The 25,458-nt window shown below is 33.3% G+C and overlaps 1 protein-coding gene across 1 annotated transcript; it reads right to left on the reverse strand.

The window, feature by feature from the left end:
- Positions 1-9,954: 9,954 nt before the first annotated feature.
- Positions 9,955-13,933, reverse strand: LOC140435932 (uncharacterized). Its single transcript, XM_072524641.1, has 3 exons — positions 13,863-13,933; positions 11,313-12,485; positions 9,955-10,543 (listed from the first exon to the last, which is right to left on the reverse strand). The coding sequence occupies exons 1-3, from the start codon at positions 13,931-13,933 to the stop codon at positions 9,955-9,957; spliced, it is 1,833 nt and encodes a 610-aa protein (XP_072380742.1).
- Positions 13,934-25,458: the final 11,525 nt, after the last annotated feature.

The following is a 25,458-nucleotide window of genomic DNA, read 5'->3' on the forward strand; positions in this document are numbered from 1 at the left end:
TCTCTGTACAATCATTTATCACTTCTTGTAATTTGTCCCAGAATTCATTCTTTTCGTTTTTTGTTGCGTCTTCATCTGGTCCATAACATATGATTAGGTTTGTATTGGTTTCCTCTGTATCCATATCTATGTCTACTCTTAGTATACGTTCGTTGTAATATATCCAATTTTTTATTTTGTTGATACTCTCCTTCTTTATCATGCACGCTACTCCTGCCTGAGCTCTCTTCGTTTCTTCCACTCCACTGTATATTAGTAACATTCCGTTTTCTTATATTATTGATCCTTTTCCTTTTTTCTTTGTCTCTGTTATAGCTACTATTTCAATGTTCTTATCTCTAATTTCTTCCCCTAGTTCTATTTCCTTCCTATTTATACCTCTCACATTCCATGATGCCATTTTCCAAATTGTTTTGTTCTTTTCTGTGTTTAAGTTGTACTTCAATTTGTTTTTACTTCGGTTTGTGTTATTATCTTTAGATCTACTCATGTCCCTGTTCTGTGCCTGTTTTGTTTCTCGGTCCGTCATTGTGTTTTCTTCAGCTAGTTTTTTGAACCAGTTGGTTCTGTATTGTATGTTATTTTTTCTATCCGGCTTGTTTTTTGATTCCATTTCCACTTAATGCCTTCTATAATTATGAAACCATATCCAATTTTTGTCCTTTTCCCATTAGTATTTTCATCTGCTGCTATCTTCCTAAGATGTCTTTGTATCTATATCTCTTTTAATGTTAGGTCACATTCTATATATACTCTATGTTGCTTATAGTTTATTAGTTTACCTTTGGCTTTCAGTATTTTCATTTTATCTTTGAATTTTTTACATTCGATAACACACATTGTTTCATTTATCTTTTGTACCCTATTTATTTCTGATTTTACTCCCATTTTTGTTTCTATGAAGTTCTCCAGTTGCTCTACTTCTATTGTGTCTATTGGTAAGCCTCTCATTATTAGGTTATTTTTAATTTTATGTGATGATGTTATGATATATTATGAACCATATCCAATTTTTGTCCTTTTCCCATTAGTCTTTTCATCTGCTGCTATCTTCCTAAGATTTCTTTGTATCTCTATCTCTTTTAATGTTAGGTCACATTCTATATATACTCTATGTTGCTTATAGTTTATTAGTTTACCCTTGGCTTTCAATATTTTCATTTTATCTTCCAATTTTTCTACATTCGATAACACACATTGTTTCATTTATCTTTTGTACCCTATTTATTTCTGATTTTACTCCCATTTTTGTTTCTATGAAGTTCTCCAGTTGCTCTACTTCTATTGTGTCTATTGGTAAGCCTCTCATTATTAGGTTATTTTTCTTCTTTTCTTTCTGACATGCTTCCAATTCTATTTCTATTTTATCTATTTTTTGTTTCATCGTTGTCATTTCTTTCTTTAGATTTTGATTTTCTCTTATTATTTCTTTCATTTGCAATTTGTATTCACTATTTTCCTTCCTAATTTCTTTTAGTTCCTCAATCATATTACCCATTGTATTTTTTTATCTCTTCCAGGCCATTGTTTTTCTTTTTATTATCGCTTGCTATTTGTCTCATTAGTTCCATCATTTCGTTCTGGCTGCTGGTTTCATTCGTTGTTGGTTTCGACCTGTCTGGCGTTCGGCTAACTTTTCTGCTCCTGCTAAATATATCTATCTCCTCTTTGCTTTTTCTTTTACCATCTTCATCAACCTTACCATCCGCCATTTTTCTTCTCTTTAAATAAAATAAAAGAGGGAAATGTAGATGGACTAAATGTGAGTGGGGATATTGATACACTCTGGGCCAAAATTAACCGGCCACCTTAAAAACAGGTAATTTTTGATTTCTTATATCTTCCAAACCTGTTGTCCGATTTAAGTGATTTTTTTAATATGTATTATTCCTTGACAATATCTTTATAATAATATTGTTGCTAAACAGGTAAATTTTCATTGTATATGGGGTGTACGAATAAAACTGTGTTTTTTTCTTTAAGTTTACATCACCCTGTGGAATATTCTAGCATTTGTAGAATACTAAAATTAAATCGTAACTATAGCCTCATGCTTTCTCAACATTTTGTTTTTTGATTGATTCGCTTATGTTGGAGAATACAAAAGTTAGATGCTTTAACAACTAGACTTGTTTTTTTATCAATTTTATCTCCGCAGAAAAAAAAATAGTCTTTTTGAAAAAAAGTCATTTATTATAGTGAAAAATCCAATGATTAAAATCTTCGAAGAAAATTCAAATTAACAATAATTTGGAAATCAAAGTCTAACTGAAAAAAAAAAAATTGGTATCAATAATGGGTGTTGCCGCCTCTAGCTCTTAGAACTTCTTGGAGCCGGTTTGGCAATCCATTCATGATATCCTGGATATCAGATTGGGGGATATTGTGTAACTCCTCTACCGCAGCTGTGGCCGCAGTGACAATGAAGCGGTCATCTCGAACTGGAGCGCATCGTTTTCGGCCTTGACCTGGCCTGCTGTTGTACGATCCTGTCTCCCGATATCGTCTGATGACATCTTGTACCGTAGTTTTGGATACATCGAGTATACCAGCGATATGAGGTTGACTGTAACCAGCATCAACTAAAGCCACTGCCCTAGCAGCATCAGTTCGAACGAGTGGCATTTTTAAAATCACAAACAATAATAGGCACTAAAATTTCAACTTAAACAATATTCGCCCACAATGATAAAAATTGCAATTTTAATTATAAATTTAATTTTAATTACAAATTGTTCAAGAATTGTTATTAACACGGAAACAGATTTTCAACAATGTCGTACAACGACTATATGTCAAAAATACTTCGATGACACAAATTTAGGCAACAAACTGTCACAAGTAATGTGAACAAAACAATAATAAAGGTGGTGGGGTTAATTTTGCTGGTGAATTAAATCGTCCGTATTGATGAAAAACATGGCTAGTTCTTAAACCACCTAACTTTTGTATTATTCAACATAAGCGACTGAATCAAAAAATAAAATGTAGAGAAAACATGAGGCTATAGTAAAGTTTTAATTTCAATATTTTATAGATACTACAATATTCCACAGAGTGATGCAAACTTAAAGAAAAAAACATAGTTTAATTCTTACACCCGGTATACAATGAAAATTTACCTGTTTAGCTACCATATTATTATAACGAGATTGTTAAGGAATAAGGCTATAACATATTAAAAAAATCACTTAAATCGGACAACAGGTTTAGGAGATATTAGACATACAAAATTACCCATTTTTAAAGTGGCCGGTTAATTTTAGCCCAGAGTGTATTAAAAATAAAACTATATAGTTTGTTGTGACGGCAAACAAACACGATTACGCACTGATATATGTGGGCCTATGGAGAACAGATCATTAGGTGGCTTCAAATATTTTGTTACTTTCCAAGACGATTTTAGTAAAATGGCCTTAATTTATTTTACTGAAACTAAAAGTGAAGTTTTTTATTGTTTTAAGAATTTTAAAAGTATGGTTGAGAACCAGAACGGTGTTCATATAAAAACTCTGCGAAGTTAATGGTGGAGAATTTTGTTCAAAATAATTTGAAAGATATTTAAGTGTATATGATATTATACATCAAAAAAACAATCCCTACACACCTGAACAAAATTGTTTAATGCCAATCTTAAGCAAATTTTTTTGGACTGAAGATGTAAATACAGCTGTTTACTTAAAAAATAGATCTTTGGCTTCTAGTTTAAACAAAACACCGTTTAAAATGTGGACAGATAATAGTACACCTGATGTTAGTAGCTTTCGAATATTTAGCAGCAAAGTGATGGAACACATTCCAAAATAAAAAAGGTCAAAGTGGGAGAAAAAGCCTATTTTGCATATTTTACGTGCGTTAAGTTTCAGAAATAAACGTTAAGACTTGTTTCTGGCTAGAGATTGAATTGTTTTATTCATTTCTTCCAAAGATGGTAAAGTTGATAGCTTAGTTTCCTCCTGTTCTAATTCTATAGCACTTCTATATCACGTTTGACACTCTTCGAATCCATGATATTCGTAGGATTCGTCTATAACACCAAAATTCAAAGGTGCCAACTCATTTATATGTACTTGTTTTAGTGTACATGATTTCAAGCAATAAAAAATGGTAGAGAACGTGTAGCACCAAAGAATTCTTAGGCGCAGTTCTAACCTTATATCCCGACAACATAGAAATTTTTTAAGCTTGACGAGTGATGCACGTGTATTTCAATAGGTGTCGTGATTTCTTTGGTTTGGTCTGCATTTGATGTTATCCATATTTTCAAGCATTTGTGGGTATCCACACTCTCATTAACAGTATCTTTAATTATCAATTTGAGTTTGCATTTATTGATTTAGTCATGATTATGCATTTAGTTTTCTTCAAACTGATCTTCAGCCAGTATTTATGACAGTATTCATTAAGGCGTGTCCATTACGTTGTATAAATCATTGTTGTTTTCCGTCAATATTACTGTATCGTCTGCAAAACGTGAGTTGTTTCTCCATTGCTCCACTTCACTGTAGACATTGAAGAAGACCAACTCTGTTCCCTCCCTAAAATTTGATATCTCTGGTATTTTGGTTTTCGACTCTTACCTTGGCAGTTTGATTGCGATATTAATTAGATATAATTTTGATATCACGACTGCCAACGTTTTTGCCTTTTAATATATTTACTAGCTTCTTATGCTAAACCCTATCAAATGCCTTTTTAAATCATTTGATAAGATAAGGGTAAGGATATAAAACATAAGCATATGTTCTGATTCATATTCATGCAAATTGTGTGTCATATTCATAATTCATATTTAAGAATTTTAACAATTCTGCTATGATTCTGTGATTTGAGCAGGTTGTTGTACTTGACTTTTTGGAAATTGCTACAAAGGTCCGTTGCAGCTTATATATACGATATAGGATTACATCAGATTTCCACAATTCTATATCGAGAAGAGCCTGGAAAGATAATTTTGTCAGTTTGATACATCAATAATATCTTGATCGATGAGTTTTAATAATTCGATGACCACATCATCTGGTCCAGTAGCTTTGCCGTCTTTTGTATTATAATGGTTCGTTATTCTCTGTGGTTTCTAATGACACTTCTTCTTTTTCAGCATTAAGTAGTTGTTGGATGTAATTGGTCCAGTGACACAATCTCTCCTTTACATCAGTAATTATATCCACTTATATCATTTTTAAGGATATGCGTTCTTGTGCTATTTCTAGAACCCATTACTTCTGTGATTTTTATGTGTATATTAAATTTATCATACTTTTTATCCAAATCTTTTATTTCCTTCCATATGTTGTAGAGCTACATCTCTTTTACCTCTCGAATTTTCTTTTATTTCCCTGAATTTCTTTGTATTTAGTCAGGTCTTTTAATTTATGTTTTCTTCGTTTTTAAGTTTTCTTTATTCTCCAAATCGTTTTAGGGTTTTTTTTTCTAATTTGACACAAGGGCATGTTGAAATCCGCTCCCGGATAAGTTTTGAAAAGATATTATAGAATAATCCAGCCACCGAAACCTTAAAAAGAGTGTGAAAAAACCGGCAAATAAATCAGCTTAAATAGATTAAATATGGGAAAATACCAATGTATTAATCATGTATAAGACCAATAATCACATATGCCATAGAAACGAGAGGAGATACAGCAAAAATAAAAATATTACTTAGAACGTCCAAAAGGAGCGCCTTGAGTACAATTTCCGAGAAAACATTAAGATATAGTATACAAAATATTTAAATAAGAGATCACTGCCAAAAACAGGATAATATACGGTAGGGAAGACCGAGAAGGTTGAATTGGAATCAGAATGTAACATCAGGAGAGTGAGGGACTAGCCCGAATAGCAAAATATTTAAAATAAACACGCACTTTATCACAAGGGGAGACGTTTAAAAGATATAGAGACAGCTGGCAGTCAATGTCCCAAATACGACTAAAGCCTTAAGATAGGACAAGAGCAGGACTAACGCCTAATATAAGAAGAGGAAGAAGAAAATACCTTATAAAACTTAGTTTTATTTAATTTCGTCTTATTTAGGAATATCTAACATTTTTGGGAAGAGTGTCACTATATCTATAAAAAATAGTCTCACTATCATTTTTTTTTAACTATTATTAGTGAAAAAATATATTTAAGTAGGTGCTAATTATATTATTAGTATTTGACAACCATTTCCCGTAAAGTTCTCTCCTATTTCGCGTTCTTCCACAGCAAAATTTTTTCATTGCAATATTGCTTCGTTGTTTCTTCTGTAACTTACTGTTACATTGTTGTGCAATACGATATTTATTTATTAATTAATAAAGTCTGACGTCTGTTTTTTACACCTCCTAACCACGTTATTGAAAAAGTTATTATGTAACACATTTTTTATGTAAGTTAGGATGTTGATTGAGTAGATAATTATATTTATAATATGTATATTCAATTTATAAAATAAAATACGTTACATACGTACATTGTCATGTCGTTGTTAGGATTCGTTTTTTTTGTATATAGATATACTCGTATTAATGAATCAGAATTTCTGGATATATATGACTACTTTAATTCTTGTATTTTATTTTCTATTCATTATTTCTATTCCATTCATTTTTTATATTGAAAAAACTGTAACAGATAGAGAAAAACTCACGACGGTTTTTCATTCAGTACCAAAAATTATTATGGCAAAAATTTTCAAAACGGTAATACTAACTAAAAACGGTATTACTTGGAAACGGCGATATATAACACTTATTTTGAGCATCCCTGATCTCGGATTCGTGATCAGCGTGCAAAAAATAAGTCTAAAAATATGCCTTGATTAACTTCCGGTCATAAAATTTTTTTACTTCCGATTTAGTTTTGATATTTTTCATAAAAGCTTGAGACTCACCTTTTTAGTTAAGGTGAAATCCTGCCTTGCAACAAACAATCGATTTGATTTTGAGCCATAATTTTGCTTGCAAACTAAAACTTCGCACAAAAAAATGATTTTCGCACCGATAAAGATTTTCGTATCTTACTATTACCTATTACCCTGTTAGCCATCGTTATATCATGAATAGACCTTCCATTTTCTAGACGTTATTCAAAGAATTATTTCTCTACATGATATATGAAATGTATAAAAACAACTATGGTCTTTCTTTTATTTTCTTCCATTCTTACATTCCACTTTGACTACATTTTGCTTTAGTATGCAAAGACTTTTGCCAGTGTAATACCCTTCAATTTCATATATTTTTCTCCTACAACCTCTCCCTCTATGCTTAATCGATTTTCTTGACTCTTTTTCATGTTCATTACCGTTGATCTTTCCGGATTTTTCAGCTGTTTCCCTTTGTTTTTTTTGCCAGTTGCAGGTGCTTGTAAGTACCCTAATTTTAACTCTTTCCCTATCGGGTCGTTCTTGCGCGGATATTTGGCTAAATGTTCTTGTAAGCTGTTTCTTTAAAGTCTGAGATCCTTGCTTATACATATTGAATGGTGCACTTGTTATTATGTTCTTTAATATACCTGTTTTGACTGTTCCATGTATTAATATCTTATTAAATCTAACAAAGGCCGTATTTCTATTTTCCACTTACGTGTCAGCCTGTTCAATAACCCTCTTCGCTGTTTTAGCATCCCCTTTTTTTGTGTGTATACATGACTTCTCAATCCATACCCGTTGATTAATACATTTTAATTTTTTTTTAAATTCGTTTTCTGCTTTTTGTTATGGTGAATTCGATCTACACAGGTTCATTTCTTTTCCCTCCTTCTCTACCCACTCTTCATACATTTTTGAGAGCCGTATTGAATGGTATACCCAATGGTCTTATCATTGGGTATCTTATGCGTAAGGCGATATTCGTTTCCGATTCCTTCTTCTTTAAGCCATGGATAATCAGACATGTTTTCAACAATTCGCTTTCTATTAAATTGATTTCTTCTACCTGTGACTCGTCTTTGGTTTTTAATTGTTGGTTCGCGCATTTTAACATTTCTATCATTTTTGGAATTTTTCGAGCTGTGCTTCAACGTTTTATAATTTCTAAATTTTTAGTTTCTTATCCTTTTTTCCAACGTTTTTATTATTTCATCGTCTTCCTTGATTGCTTTTTTATCTAAATACGTCCATGTAACTGTTTTATTGGTTGCCTATTTTAATGCTTACACCATTCAAAGACCAAGTATCTTTTTTTTATTGATTGCCTATTTTAATGTTTACATCGCGCAAAAAATACTCTCTGTCTCCAATTGTTATACATATTTACGGGATGCTTATTTTAATGCTTACACGGTGTAAAAACATAATCCGGAGTCCTCAGAGTTTAAGTTTTTATTGTTTATTTACCTGAAAGATGCTTCAATACTTATTTCCGTTGTTGCATTTTACTTATTGGCTCTTGTGAGGCATTTTTCACTCACCGGACACAATTTCTTCAAAAAATGCTCGTTATGACTCAAAATTTCTAGTTATTGTTGGAGCTTCCGTTATTTGCGTCATAACAGTTACTTAGCCAGGATCGGATCCCCGATAGTTTATAAATCGGATCCCCGATAATACATTAAGCAAAACTGACTGAAACACTAAACTTCTGACGAATATCACTTTAATGTATGGGAATACGTTAACAGGAGGATATTTGACTAATAGAAAAAAATATTATATATGTTAAACTTTTAGAGTAAATACTAAAATTATAATTTCAAGACAGGAAGATATCTGTAGTTTCTGATATATCTTCAACTATGAGTCCAAATAAAGTAGAGTAATAAATACTATTTAAAGTAGATAAATAAAATGAAAGTAACCTTTAAGTACCTTTTAAAATGTATTCTAAGGGGTACATATTGTGATAATAGCGGAAATTAAGCTATCAAGATAACTTATTCACATTTCTTAGGTAGACAGACTATATATATATATATATATATATATATATATATATATATATATATATATATATATATATATATATATATATCAATAAGTAAGTTCAAAAAAATAAATCTTTTGGTCACGAGGATATCGGTCAAAGGAGAAATAATAAAAGGAAATCATAGCTCCATTCCTATATATGAAGACGTTTCGCTTATTTAATTTACAAGCTTCATCAGTTCAATCTAAAAGAATACAAAGGTGGTAGGTAAGAATATAAAAAAAAACATGGAAAATAACTTACGAATGGTGAGTGAAGAAAGTTAAGGTGTAAAACAAACACACCATTCTCTTAGTATCCGTGGTAACAATATTAAAGTTGTAATGTTAGCTTAAATGTTCATATGTAGTCGAATTCATGTATAACCATAAGAAAAAGATTACTTTATAGGTGAAAAAAAAAAAATGGATAAAAACTACTGCGAAGCACTAGAAAAACCCGTCACATTGTACGTAAAAAACATATTACAGTAAAGTGTAGAAATAAAAACAAAAGATTTTAAAAAAACACACTGGCACAGAGCTGTTTTATAACAAAGTTAACGTTTACAAAACATCTTATACTTCACTTTAGGGCGCATCTCAAATTCAAAAGTTCCAGCCGGAAAACCAAGTCAAGTTACCGGTATTTTCGTTGAAGTAAATGTGTGTCCTTTCATAGTTGTGCGTCGGAGCAACTTATTGGAAGTATGAGATGAGTATGCGCAATACAACAAAAGCGCAAACCAGCAACGCAGAGGACGTTGAAGAAAATAAAATTATTTGATTGGAATGTCTACAAAACCAATTTGTAGTGAAGTAAGGTTGAAATCTGAAATTTATTATGGCGATTAAGTCATGGAATGAGGAATAAGAATATGGATTATGAAATAGATAAAGCTTTATGTAAAATTAGGGATGAGTCAGTATAAAAGTAAACGGTTGGATATAAGGAAGTACTAATGGGAGATAAAAAGAAGGTTGATAGGAAACTAAGATGTGATGATGGTCTAAGGGAAACGGAGGTGATATGGTCAGGAAGCAAAAGAACTTCGAGAAATTCCTCATTTGATGTTAGATAGAAGAAAATGGTATAATAAACTGAGGTTGTTGATGTCAGTACGTTTGTTCATGGAGGAAGGATTAAGGAAAATGTGGCACATTTCTAGAAAACTTCTCTTGAAATGGTTGCTTTCTGTACAAAGAATTTTGACCTGTTCATAATCTGGTCGGTGGTCAGAGGTGAGAATGTGTTGTGCCAAGGCACAAGAATGTTTATGGCATCTGATATCACTCTTGTGAGAAGTTAGTCGACCTTTAAGGGATCTACGAGTCTGGCCAATGTAACATAAGTTGCAATCCATGCAGGGGATATTGTAAACCACATTGATCTTTTCTAACGGCTTTAGAGGAGTTTTGGTTTTAGAAAAAAGTTTACCAACTGATCTGACATTTTTAACTCCAATCTTCACTGGTGCCAATGTTAGAAGTTTTGCGAGCTTCTCAGTCAAATGAGGGAAATAAGGAAGAGAGTAGTAACGTATATGGGAAGAAGGAATACTGTGGGAGTCGTTTTCTGGTGTGCCTATTGAAATATCAGGATGACCCTGTACTTGACTATTGTCTGTCAGACTATCTCTAGACAGTGTGTAACTGGTAGAAAAAAGAAATTTAATAATTACATATAATGGATAAGAATTGTGTAACAAAATGGACTTTAGAAGGTTAAGAGAATCCCTTCGGTGAGAAGGATGTGTCAACCTATGAACCCTAAAACGAAGAGCTTGTACGAGGTTGTATTTGTATCTCATCGCATGGCATGAGTGGTAATTAAGAAAACGGTTACTCGCCATTTCTTTTCTATACCAAGAAGTACTTAACCTAAAGTCACAACCTCGCATGATACGCATGTCTAAAAAAGCAATGCTATTATGACTCTCCAGCTCACAAGTGAACTGTAGATAAGGATCATATGCATTGAAATGTGATAAGGTGCTCTAAACCTTATCAGGCGGAAGTGCCAGTATGAGGTCGTCGACATACCTTTTCACAAAAGGAACATGAAAAGTCAAACTGTGAAGACGATTTTGGACTAAATCGTCAAGGACAAAATTAACTAATATCGGGGACATTGAGGACCCCATGGGAGTACCAAAGATTTGAAGATAAAATTGATTATTAAAAATTAAATAATTTGTCTCAAAAACAAGTTTCAGCAAATCAGAAAAGACTTCCCAAGAGATTTGGGATGAGGGCTGGATAATATCCCAATGTTTATGAATTGAAGTAAGGACAACCGAAAGAGGAAGGTTAGAAAATAAAGAAACTACATCAAAACTCACCAACATATAGCCTACCACTGGTAGAAAAAAGAAATTTATTAATTACATATAATGGATAAGAATTCTGTAACAAAATGGACTTTAGAAGGTTAAGAGAATCCCTTCCGTGAGAAGGATGTGTCAACCTATGAACCCTAAAACTAAGAGCTTGTACGAGGTTGTATTTGTATCTCATCGCATGGCATGAGTTGTAATTAAGAAAACGGTTACTCGCCATTTCTTTTCTATACCAAGAAGTACTTAACCTAAAGTCACAACCTCGCATGTCTAAAAAAGCAATGCTATTATGACTCTCCAGCTCACAAGTGAACTGTAGATGAGGATCATATGCATTGAAATGTGATAAGGTGCTCTGAACCTTATCAGGCGGAAGTGCCAGTATGAGGTCGTCGACATACCTTTTCACAAAAGGAACATGAAAAGTCAAACTGTGAAGACGATTTTTGACTAAATCGTCAAGGACAAAATTAACTAATATCGGGGAAATTGAGGACCCCATGGGAGTACCAAAGATTTGAAGATAAAATTGATTATTAAAAATTAAATAATTTGTCTCAAAAACAAGTTTCAGCAATTTAGAAAAGACTTCCCAAGAGATTTGGGATGAGGGCTGGATAATATCCCAATGTTTATGAATTGAAGTAAGGACAACCGAAAGAGGAAGGTTAGAAAATAAAGAAATTACATCAAAACTCACCAACATATAGCCTTCATGAAGTTTAAAATCAATAATAAAATTAGCAAACTTAAAAGAGTCAGTGATATTAAATTGATTATCTGCATCATAAGCTTTGGTTAAAATATTTGTAAGGAAATTGACAATATTACCATTCGGAGCATTGATAGACGAAACAATGGGTCTCATACAAAGTTGTGGTTTATGAATTTTGGGAAGACAATAGAAGCGTGGAGCATAACCATTATAGGAGTGGAGAAGCTTAGCAATGTTTTGATCTAGAAGTTTGTCTTTTTTTAAATTGGTAATAAAATTATTGATCTTAGTTGTAAAAGTTGGAGTGGGATCGCGAGAAAGGGGCTTATAATAATGATCGTCCTCTAATAAGCGCGAGCTAAGGGTTAGATATTCCTCATTGTACATGATAACGGTGGCATTTCCTTTATCACTAGTAAGGACAACAAGTTCAGGATGGGTTTTAAGGAAGATCGCTGTTTCTTTAAAAGCTTGATCAGCTGGTGAATGAGATGGTTTGGGTTGTTTGAAATAGTTTAAAATGATGTTATTAGCTTGGGATCTAAGATCCAATACGTTGATCAACGTATGTAAGTTATATACGTATATTGCCTGAAGGCTATATGTTGGTGAGTTTTGATGTAGTTTCTTTATTTTCTAATCTTCCTCTTTCGGTTGTCCTTACTTCAATTCATAAACATTGGGATATTATCCAGCCCTCATCCCAAATCTATTGGGAAGTCTTTTCTGATTTGCTGAAACTTGTTTTTGAGACAAATTATTTAATTTTTAATAATCAATTTTATCTTCAAATCTTTGGTACTCCCATGGGGTCCTTAATGTCCCCGATATTAGTTAATTTTGTCCTTGACGATTTAGTCCAAAATCGTCTTCACAGTTTGACTTTTCATGTTCCTTTTGTGAAAAGGTATGTCGACGACCTCATACTGGCACTTCCGCCTGATAAGGTTCAGAACACCTTATCACATTTCAATGCATATGATCCTCATCTACAGTTCACTTGTGAGCTGGAGAGTCATAATAGCATTGCTTTTTTAGACATGCGTATCATGCGAGGTTGTGACTTTAGGTTAAGTACTTCTTGGTATAGAAAAGAAATGGCGAGTAACCGTTTTCTTAATTACCACTCATGCCATGCGATGAGATACAAATACAACCTCGTACAAGCTCTTAGTTTTAGGGTTCATAGGTTGACACATCCTTCTCACCGAAGGGATTCTCTTAACCTTCTAAAGTCCATTTTGTTAAAGAATTCTTATCCATTATATGTAATTAATAAATTTCTTTTTTCTACCAGTTACACACTGTCTAGAAATAGTCTGACAGACAATAGTCAAGTACAGGGTCATCCTGATATTTCAATAGGCACACCAGAAAACGACTCCCACAGTGTTCCTTCTTCCCATATACGTTACTACTCTCTTCCTTATTTCCCTCATTTGACAGAGAAGCTCGCAAAACTTCTAACATTGGCACCAGTGAAGATTGGAGTTAAAAATGTCAGATCAGTTGGTAAACTTTTTTCTAAATCCAAAACTCCTCTAAACCCGTTAGAAAACGGTCAATGTGGTTTACAATATCCCCTGCATGGATTGCAACCTATGTTACATTGGCCAGACTCGTAGATCCCTTAAAGGTCGACTAACTTCTCACAAGAGTGATATCAGATGCCATAAACATTCTTGTGCCTTGGCACAACACATTCTCACTTCTGACCACCGACCAGATTATGAACAGGTCAAAATTCTTTGTACAGAAAGCAACGATTTCAAGAGAAGTTTTCTAGAAATGTGCCACATTTTCCTTAATCCTTCCTCCATGAACAAACGTACTGACATCAACAACCTCAGTTTATTATACCATTTTCTTCTATTTAACATCAAATGAGGAATTTCTCGAAGTTCTTTTGCTTCCTGACCGTATCACCTCCGTTTCCCTTAGACCATCATCACATCTTAGTTTCCTATCAACCTTCTTTTTATCCCCCATTAGTATTTCCTTATATCCAACCGTTTACTTTTATACTGACTCATCCCTAATTTTACATAAAGCTTTATCTATTTCATTATCCATATTCTTATTCCTCATTCCATGAATTAATCGCCATAATAAATTTCAGCTTTCAACCTTCCTTCACTACAAATTGGTTTTGTAGACATTCCAATCAATTTTATTTTCTTTAACGTCCTCTGCGTTGCTGGTTTGTGCTTTTGTTGTATTGCGCAATGCGCATACTCATCTCATACTTCCAATAAGTTGCTCCGACGCACAACTATGAAAGGACACACATTTACTTCAACGAAAATACCGGTAACTTGACTTGGTTTTCCGGCTGGAACTTTTGAATTTGAGATGCGCCCTAAAGTGAAGTATAAGATGTTTTGTAAACGTTAACTTTGTTATAAAACAGCTCTGTGACAGTGTTTTTTTTTAAAATCTTTTGTTTTTATTTCTACACTTTACTGTAATATGTTTTTTTACGTACAATGTGACGGGTTTTTCTAGTGCTTCGCAGTAGTTTTTATCCATTTTTTTTTTCACCTATAAAGTAATCTTTTTCTTATGGTTATACATGAATTCGACTACATATGAACATTTAAGCTAACATTATAACTTTAATATTGTTACCACTGATACTAAGAGAATGGTGTGTTTGTTTTACACCTTAACTTTCTTCACTCACCATTCGTAAGTTATTTTCCATTTTTTTTTTATATTCTTACCTACCACCTTTGTATTCTTTTAGATTGAACTGATGAAGTTTGTAAATTAAATAAGCGAAACGTCTTCAAATATAGGAATGGAACTATGATTTCCTTTTATTATTTCTCCTTTGACCGATATCTTCGTGACCAAAAGATTTATTTTTTTGAACTTACTTATTGATATTGTTTGACGGGTCGTACTCCTTTATATATATATATATATATATATATATATATATATATATATATATATATATATATATATATATATATATATATATACTTGAAATTTCCGCGGGAGCTATATGTGCTGTCTGTGGTTTTCCGGGTTTGACTCCGCGTTGAAGAATTTTGGTTTTGGTAAAAACTTTCAGTACCATATGCTACCGAATATGGTACTGCTTCCCTTACATATTCATTCTTCATTTCTGGCCTCGATTGTCTAATATTCGCTTTTCTGTGCCATGTTATACCGGCTTATTTAATGATGGTCATGGTCGCATCTTAAACTTGGACCTCTTCTTGGTCTCTTGGCACCTCTTGGATACCAAAGTGTAATTCTAGTGGACCACCTATTGCCAGTTCTTCTGTGGATTTAATTCTGTGGATTACATCAGTAACCTTAGTTTTCTGAATGATGCATTCTATTATTTTTCGATCTCTCTTTATTATACACAGCATGCATCACTCCATTAACCTTTGAGTGACTTTGAGTTTTAATATTATCTCTTTTTTTAGTGTCAAGTTTCGCAGCCATATGTCATGATTGGTAGTATACACTGATCGAATGCTTTTTTCTTCAGGTGGAATTTGAAGCCAGTTTCATTCTGCTGTTGATTTCTGGGAGTAAGGAGCCAGATTTATGTATTAATTGTCCCAGGTATACATACTCGTCTACTGTCTCAAGTGCAGTGTTGTTTATTATTACATCTTGTTCATCTATTAGCTCGTTGTGCATACTTTTTGTTTTTGTCAGGTTCATTTTTAGACCAACTTCATTCCTAGCTGCATTTAGGTCGCTTATAAGTTCTTGTATAAGTATGAGGCGTATAGAAGCCTTTGAGATGTATATTTTTCGAAGGTTGCTGAAGATCTCTTGAACAGAGCACGTGACCAACAACGAGGTGCTAACAAGAATGAGTACTGAGAGAGAACTGCTAAATATTGTAAAAAACAGAAAAACGAGTTATCTAGGACATATTTACAGAGGAGAAAAATACTTATAATGGAAGGGAAAGTGGAAGGAAGAAGAGGCCCAGGAAGAAGAAACTGCTCCTGGTTAAAGAATGTAAGAGACTGGGCAGACACGGACACACATTCGATACTAAGAATAACTCAAAATTAGTCAAATGAAACTAATTTCATTATTAACAACGACTCATAAGATAATATCACAAAACAAGTAATACAAAAAGTTTTTATTATACCGTAATGATCTAGACTCATACCACGTTTATATAGAAAATAGTTTTTCTTCAAACGTCAAATAATGATGACATTACTTATCTAACTTGATCCTGTCAAAGTTTGATGTCTCCGCTGGCAGCAGTTTTTTTTCCCATTTCTTTACGGCGGAGGGAAAAATGTTGTCATGGCAACAATATGAAACATGTCACAAAGCAACAATACAAATGTCATTAACAACAATTAAACATCATTTTTATTTATAGTAATATTAAAAGTACAATTAGTTATTGAGGCATTTTCAAAATTGAAACCGTGCAAAAATGTTCCCGACTCTTGATACGCATTGGTAATTATTGTTGATGATACTGATGGTCGAGAACAACTTTCAGCAATCATTCCCGATGTTGGCGGCTTGCGAACAACAATAAGCTGTCTTTAATAATTGCAAACAACTGTCAAACAACTGTAACCAGGGAGACGCAAATCCCACCGACGACTTAATTATTTTAATTTCTAACATCTAGACGACTTTGATAGTAGTTGTCACAGTTAATTTCGAGTAAAAATAGCGTATGAATTGTACTATTTATGGTTGAAAATTGCTACGTTTGAAGAAAAAATAGTATACTTTATTCGGCAAAAAAGCGACTTTTCTTGACTTGCCCTCTATTACGCTCCTCACTTCGTTCGGCGCGTAATATCGGGCGCGTCAAGAAAAGTCATGCTTCTCTGCCTCATAAAGTAATATACTATTATCTTACAGAGACAAGCAAATATTTGGGATATAGGCACATACTTTTTGGAAAACTATATTTCAACTTAACCAAACCGATATAATAGCCATTGTTAATTCGAAATTTTAAACATAGAAAGTATCAAGCAAACACAAAAAGTATTACACGTACAGTTGAAAAGATTGTTAATTATTAGGAATATTAAGATTAATAATATTGTGTTGTTATCTTTAAATTATAAAGTTTATCCTAATATACAGTCATTAATAAAGTTTTAAAATAAGTAGAAGCATTTAAGTGGTGGTTAAAGACTGGTAAGTAGGGGTCTTGGAGGTGACATGAAGCTGCCGATGCTTTTGTCGTAACAAAACTCTAAGAAATCTCCACTGTTTTCCAACATATGAGTTGGAGGTTTTAGGAATAAAACTCAGCTCTGCCAGCAAATCCTACTCTCACATCCACGAAGACAAAGCATGTCGCTAACCACTGGGTGCATGGCGTACAATGGGGGTGCGTTATGTAGCGGACAAGAGAGAGTAAAAGGTGAGTTTCTGGCGCCTAAAAACTAAAACATATCGACTAGGGGAATGAACCCCAACAGAAAATTCGGTCCTCCAAGGGTGGGGGTTAAGTCGTAAGGCAAGCAACCTTACACTTATGAAAATTCTACACTGCTAAAAAACCCAATGAGCCTCGGTTACCGGAAGGAAATTACAGTAGACGAAAACAGCAACGAAAATGAACCATGAATTACTGAATCTGGAATATACAGGGAATCCGGAACAAGCAACAAGAAATTATGCAGGAATTCTTAAATCAAAAATTAGATACAGTCATTCTCTCCGAGACCAAGAAAAAATGGAATTAAAGCAAAAAATTAAAAGACTATGTACATTTCTTCTCAGGAGTGGAAAAGGATCAAAGAGCAAGAGCAGGGATATTAATATTTGTACACAAGAAATTCGAAAAATATATTAAATAGTGAGAAGCATACAATGAACGTTGTAATAAAGTGACGATTCTCCTAAGAGGAACACAAATAACAATTCTGGGGGTATATGCCGTAAATGATGACTACTCAGTACAAGAAAAGGAAGCTTTTGAAGAAGACTTTAATAAAATCCTGAACGAAATTCCGAACAGCCATGAGATTATATGCGGAGGAGACCTTATTTCCAGAGTAGGAAAACAAGTACAAAGTAAAGTGGTAGGCATGCATGGAGCAGAAACTGCTAACAACAACGGAGAAAGACTCATAAATATATGCCAACAATATAAAAGATTTTGAATGGTTTTTTCGCCCACAAGAACATACATAAATACACCTGGTATCAGCACCACATAAGAGGTCTAAAATCGATAATAGATTATTTCATAAAAAGACAACAAAGTAAGTTAACAGGAGTAAGAGTACAGGACGTAAAGGTGAATAGAGGAGCAGAGTGCGGCTTGGACCAGAGCCTGATAATAGGAAAAATATATACACCATTCGTAGACAGGAACCACACAGACATCAAAAAAGAACACAGAGAAAAAATAGAAAGAACTACGTACACCTTAGACAATCTAGATAACGAGAGCACACAGTTACTTTACTCCTGGAGACTAACACAAAAACTACAGGAATCTCACAGATCAACGACGGATGAATACGAACATATAAAAAACTGCATAAAAGACGCAGCGCTAGAAGCCTTAGGGCCACAGGTACAGAGAGTAGATAAACCATATTGGTGGGATAAAGAAGTGGAAGAAAAGATAAAAAGAAAGAAGAAAGTATATCAAAAGTTATTAGAATAGGGAGACGAACAAACAAAACAACAATATAAAAACTTTAATAAAGAAGTCAAACGAGAAGTGGTTAAAAAGAAAAATAGTGCATGGAAACAAAAATGACAATACCTAGACAACCATATAGGAGGGACAAAGGGCTCTGAAGCCTGGAGAACTATAAAAAAGATAAGAACAATGACAAAAAACCAAATCATAATAAATAGAATACCAGAGAACACATGGGTAAAGCATTTTGAGAACTTATTAACAGAGAGAAGAGAACGGTTTAAACACACAAATGCACAAGTGGAAGTAGAAGAAAGAATAGAAATATCAATAAAACAAGTGAAAGAAGCAGTTAAGGGAATGAAATTAAGAAAATCTCCAGGCCCAGGCGGAATACATCCAAAGTTCATTAGGTATGAATCATCAAAACTGTTTGAAATGATCCGAAAATTATTCGAAAGATGCTTAAACAGAGAAGAAGTTCCAGTAGACTGGAGACAATCGTATATCTCTCTAATACACAAGAAAAGCACAAAGACGGATCCTAAAAACTATAGAGGGATCGCAGTGATTGCTACTAGAGGCCGACTATACTCAAAAGTACTACGAAACCTGATAGAAAATGATATTAAAGACAAACAACCCGAAGAACAAGCGGGATTTAGGGCCGGACGCTTCACTATAGATAAAATTTTCACATTAAAAATTGCAATGGAAAAAGAGTGCAGAGAAATAGAGAAACCCATATAGCTTTAATAAATTTGGAAAAAGCACATGACAGTGTACCGATCTCCCAACTATGAATAGAAATGAGTAACTTGAAAATAAACCCAATTCTTATTAACGCCACTCAAAAATACTACGAACAAAACTTTGCAAGAATTAAAATGGGACCAGAAATCACCTCTCCTATTCAAACAACAAAGGGACTAAGACAAGGCTGCTGGCTGCCACCCACCTTATTTAAAATCTATTTGGACAGATCCTTAGTGAAATGGATAAAAAAATGTAGAAACATGGGAATAACGGTGGAAGAAAACACGCTATATACACTTTTCTTTGCGGATGACCAGGTAGTAATTGCCGAAGACAGCTACGATCTTAGCTATATGGTAAGAACACCGCAAGAAGAATATGAGGTGGCAGGTCTAAACATGAATATGACAAAATGTGAATATCTCTCAGTGGAAACAAATGAAATATGTGACCTAGTCTTGGAAGACGACAAAATCAAAGGCGTGCAATCCTGCAAATATTTAGGGGTCATTTTCAACAAGAAGGGAAATAGCGCAGATGAAATCAGGAAAAAAATAAACAAGAGCAGAGCAGCGACCCGTGCCTTAAACTCTCTTCTCTGGCAAAAAACAATTCGAAGAGAAACCAAAAAACACATTTACGGTAGTATAGGCCAAAGTATTACACTTTACGGTTTGGAAGTATGGGACGTCACCAAAGCTAATAGAAACAAACTTATGACGACAGAATGGACAGAAACGAAATGAAAGTCGAGCGAAATATCAATGGTAACATAGAAAGAAAACAATTAATCTGGTTCGGACATGTTAAAAAAATGCCAGAGTACAGATGGCCTAGAAGAGTACTGGAATGGATCCCTCCTGAAAGAAGAAAGAGAGGACGACCACGAAGAAGTTGGCGCAGTGATATTGATGAAGCAATGGTGGCAAGAGACTTAGAAGTGGCAACTGCAAAATGACAGAAAAAGTTGGAAATTCGGGACGGAGAAGAGGCGACAGCCGTAATCAATCCGTTATTAATAAAAAAAGAAGCATTTAAGTACAAAGTGTAGTTATGCTTTAACTGTCTTACAGTCGACCTATGTAACTGACCTCAAGAACCTAGTACTAAGTTAGATATCACACATGTTTGATTAAGTTGTAAGGAAAATTATTTAACCACGAATTTATACCCAAACCTGGCAAAACGGGACAGAGAGGAAAAAGCTAAGTTTTTGAGGCTGGTAAGTCTGATGTTATCCGTATTAAAGACTGTAGATATACTGCTTTAAACACTGCTCGATAGCAGTCGAAGAATTTACTATAATTAATTTTTCAAACTTATATAACATAAATATTTAGTAACTGCAGTTGCAAATTAATTAAAACATAATCTGATCTTTAAACTCGATGGAGTATAAGTTAAATTTTTATCGCATTTTAGACCGAGTAGGTACTACATAATAGTGACTAAATTTTTTATCTGAAATGACTGCTGTGCACAGGTATGATTTACTAACCGATTATCATGAAAGCATGATTGATCTTTTAGGGTGCCCTCAAATATTAAGAAATAGATTATAAATTACTCATAATAAAGTTTTGACTCGCAATCTTGTAAAACATAAAAATGGCCATTTTTGACAATAATCACAAAATTAGTAATAAAATCTAGTATCTTACCAACAGTTAGTTTCCAAATTATGGTAACCACAATTAAATAGATTACGCTAATATTTGTTTAACTGCTATGTTAATAGCTGGAAATATACTAACAATAATAATAGTACACTTCTTTGAGTATAACAACTAAGTATAATTAGGAGTAACTAACCTTGGACTTAAAAAATATTGTATCTAAAGTACCTGCGGTAATTTTGCATTTTTTGTTAGTGATTATATTGGAATAAATTAAAATTCGTTACTAATTAAATTGGAACAAAAAAAATTCTTGATTTTGAAGATGGACATGTTGAAAATTCACGAACCGTTAAATATTTATTACAAAAGAATATTGCAAAGGTTTTAATATTTTAAAAACTGTAAGAAATATTCAAAAACAAGACAACAACCACACGAGTAGTGAAAAAAAGAACCAGTAAAAGTAATTGACGAATGAAAACCTCGAATATATTAAGTACGAAATCAGTAGTTTAATTTTAATCAGAATTTTAAGTCACATTGATATAGTATGACTATAAATAAGCTTCCAAATATCTGTTTTTTCGCTCGCTTACTAAATATTGAAATTCTAAATTTTTCTCCTCGGTGAGTTTCGATCCCTGAACTTCTTCAAGTAAATGAAAAGGATTCTTCATTCACGTGAAAAATATTAGGTTTGAATTACAAAAGGTTAAAAAAAATTAAAATTTAGATTATAAATCAGATGGCAAATACAAACTAATCCAAAAAAATCCCATCTGATAACGGTGTTGGCTAAAATAAAAATATAATGAATTTTTTTTGGTTTTATGCATAGCTGCAGGTTATCAGCGGAATTACAGCTGTCGGATAGTGGACGGCCTTCAGATATAAAGGTAATCTGCGAATATATCGAATAAGCAGTCCCCGATCAAGCAGCGACGAAACTAGAGGATGTAGTGCGCATGCCTTAAGGAAGTTTACCTTAAAAAAACTACAAAAACCCAAAGAAAGTATAGTGACATGGCCAGTATTGCCACCATTATGGCATACCTTATTTTATGACCTACAAATAGAAAGGGGCTAAGCCATTACTGGGTTGCAACTATAAAGAAAGAATTTATTTATAGTTTCAATAACGACACTTACAGGCTACAAACTATATATTTGTTTAATCGATTGTAATCCTGCAAGGTAAACGGATAATTACTTAATTACCTCTTCGAGTAAACATTATGACAAATGACAATTTGAGATAACGGAAATAATAAAGTGATATATGGGCGCGTGTAAAATGGACGATAAGACAGATGGATGTGGGCATATTGTGAACAGACAAAAATAATGACATCAAAGAAATATGCAAATAACTAGAAAAAGACGCCGATCATAAAGAATCTGGACAACAGTTTGAAAAAAATAATATTTGAATTTTACTTTTATTTAAATATCTAGGAACGAGAAATATCTAAGACGTCTAGGTCTAACTCTAATTTATATTTATAATTATGTATATAGATATTTGATCAAATTTGTTGTATGTTCTGATTTATCTAATAAATATTGTTTTTAGTATTATTATTATTCTCAATTATTTAATCTTCATGATTATTGTCTTACAATATACTGATAATAATCATAAGTCTGTATATGTATATACGCCGGTATTTAGGGCCACGCCCTTCCGGTAGGGATCTATGGAGGAGTATCACCGAGCCGCAAGTCCTTATCTCTTGCCGTACTGCTCCACCATAGGCTGATCAGACACCAGCATATTCTAGTCTAAGCCGCAGATTCGTCTTAGAATTTTAAACTGCTACGTTAGCCTTTTTTATTTTTCTGTACACTGAGCCAGGGTTAAACATACAATATACCGCCTTGCCCGCTTGGCTATCTGACCGACATATAATCATAAGTAACAACTCTATTTCTTCATCATTTGCTCCAGCTAAACTGGCTATATCTTCTAATGGTTCGTCCACATTGTAAGATCAGTATTATCGATTATGGAATTCTTTAAATAACAATTTAATTAAATTGATCGTTTTACTCTTTTCAATGATCTTATTTTAATTTTTATTCTAGGATTAGCTATATAAGTAACAAATAGGATCTAATACGCATTTATAGGTTAGCTTTTTATTATACAAAAATATTTAATGTCATTTGTCAAAATAAAAGATTTCTTTAACGTGATAGCAATAAATTTCTTTTAGACATGAAGTATTTTGTACTTTATTAAAGGAACCTGTAATAACGCTGCTGATCTTATGATTTCAATAACTATCTAACATTGCGAAATTTTGTTTTATATTGACTATGAACAAGTGGATAGAGAAGAAATAAATGAATAAAAAGAACTATGTTTTAAAATTCGAAAATTCCGGTTCAACCCGGAAGTCTGTTGAGTTTATTATTAATTCTTGTAATAGTATTATTCTTGGCTTTTGATTGAATTGTACTAACCGCGGAAATCTTTCGGAATATTTTATTCGCCTCTACAGAGATGAATTTTACCAGTTCACTACATCATATAGCAATCTGCTGCTACGTAAGAATAGTCTTCTTTGTGATTTAACATTCCTTAGAACCTGCCGAGATCAATAAGTCATTCCCAAATTTCTATCAACACATAGACAGCCCTAAGCACTTTCGAATCTAAGACTGAAACTCACAAGCGCAAATTAACGCATCTAATTGCCAAACAAATTGCACAACCTACATTTTTGAAACCCACCACAGTGGTTCACAACTTTTCTGATGTGTTAGCAAAAGGTTTATATTATTCTGTTATCCCAAGTCACATTTTCATTGAGACAATCATCTGTCAAACTGAAGAAGCCATCTCCAGTTTACCTTCTGAGGATGCAAAAATAACTAAACAAGAAATCGATACCGTTCTTAGAAATTCAAAGCCTTCTACTCCAAATATTGGCCAATCCGAGAAAAAAATCTTGAACGAACTTCAGTCAAATCCAAATCTATTCATTTTTCCCACCGTCGTCCTAAACACTTCTTCTAACAATAGTAAACTCTCAAATCTCATTAATACTCCAGACTACACACCGATTTCTAGTAATACAACAACCTATCGAGAGAAAACAATAAAAGCCATTATCAATAAAACCTCTCTTCCTGTTGATATAAAACGATCTCTAATTCCTCAAGAAAAGTCTTCCAGAATACCTCGAATATATGAACTACCCCAAAATTCACAAACCGGATATTCCTCTACGTCCCACTGTCAGTGCATCCAACTGCCCTACACAACCTTTTGCCAAGTACCTACTTGACCGAAACTCTACAACCTCTCGCCGAAAATGTTTCATCCTTCGTCAAAAATTCTTTTCATTTTATCGAACTTCTTAAACAGTGCTCTATCTCACCGCCAGACATTCTAGTAAGTATATAAGTATAATAATATTCGGAGGTCGAAAAATCTCCGCAATGTATTTATTGTCGAATTTAGATAATTTACATATTCAAAATATGCACCATTTCGTCGCAACCAAGCTTTATAATGATTTTGCAGATTATCAAAGAATGTTTACATGAATGTTGCAGTTGTTGAAAACAGATTATCTTTTGTCATAGTTCTCCAATATCTACTGGCGCAACTTCTGACTTAAATACTGATTCTTTCAGCATATCCCAAATGTACGTATCCGGTGTTCTCAGATCAGATGATTGAGCTGGGTGATCGAAATCTGTTCAACTAAAAAGTATTTCGTTTTCTAAATTTTCGTCAAGTAAGGCTAAGGGGCGTATAGCTGTTTGATTCGTTGCGTAGGGAGCGTATAGCTGTATAGTTCATTGAGCCATCCTGTTAAAACCATTGCCTGTGCATCTGCAGATTTCAAGTGCGGAAAATTTTTTGTAAATATCTAACAAATGTGTAATAATGTTATCTCTGTAACGATCTTAGTTAACAGTAAAGGGATACCCGTTCTCACCTTCAATAATCCCAAGCCCAGACATCAAATGGTAACTCATTTACTGTGCAGTGGTTTATCTACAATGAATCTGGGCCATCGAGTTAGAATCTATGGAGAGGGCATCACGTGACTAAAAACCACCTCACTTCGGCCATATTGTTTTGACACTTTTAACAGATCGTATATGTTTGTTTACGTTTGTCGTTTTTCGAATATTTTTAGTTTTATAATACTTTTAAAGAAACTGTAATAATATATTGTGATAGTGCATAATAATGGTTTCTTGTTCTCAACTTAGTTGCAGTGGCAGAAGCAATGTTAATAAAAAATCTTCAGCAATAACGTTCTACAGGTTAGTATACAAATATGCAAACAAAGTAATGGCCCGTAATTCAGAGAATAAATTAATAGTATTTGACTGTATTAATTTATCTTTATGTATAATATATCGTGTTTTTAGTGTTTACCGCGGGAAAAATAAATCATAGTTTATTAAAAATGTATTGCACTTTGTAGATTATGATTAAATTTTCTGAATAACTAGTCATATTTTTATAGTAGTTTTAATATTATTGAGTC

This window comes from Diabrotica undecimpunctata, chromosome 3, assembly GCF_040954645.1.
Source record: "Diabrotica undecimpunctata isolate CICGRU chromosome 3, icDiaUnde3, whole genome shotgun sequence".
Classification (NCBI taxonomy): Eukaryota; Metazoa; Arthropoda; class Insecta; order Coleoptera; family Chrysomelidae; genus Diabrotica; species Diabrotica undecimpunctata.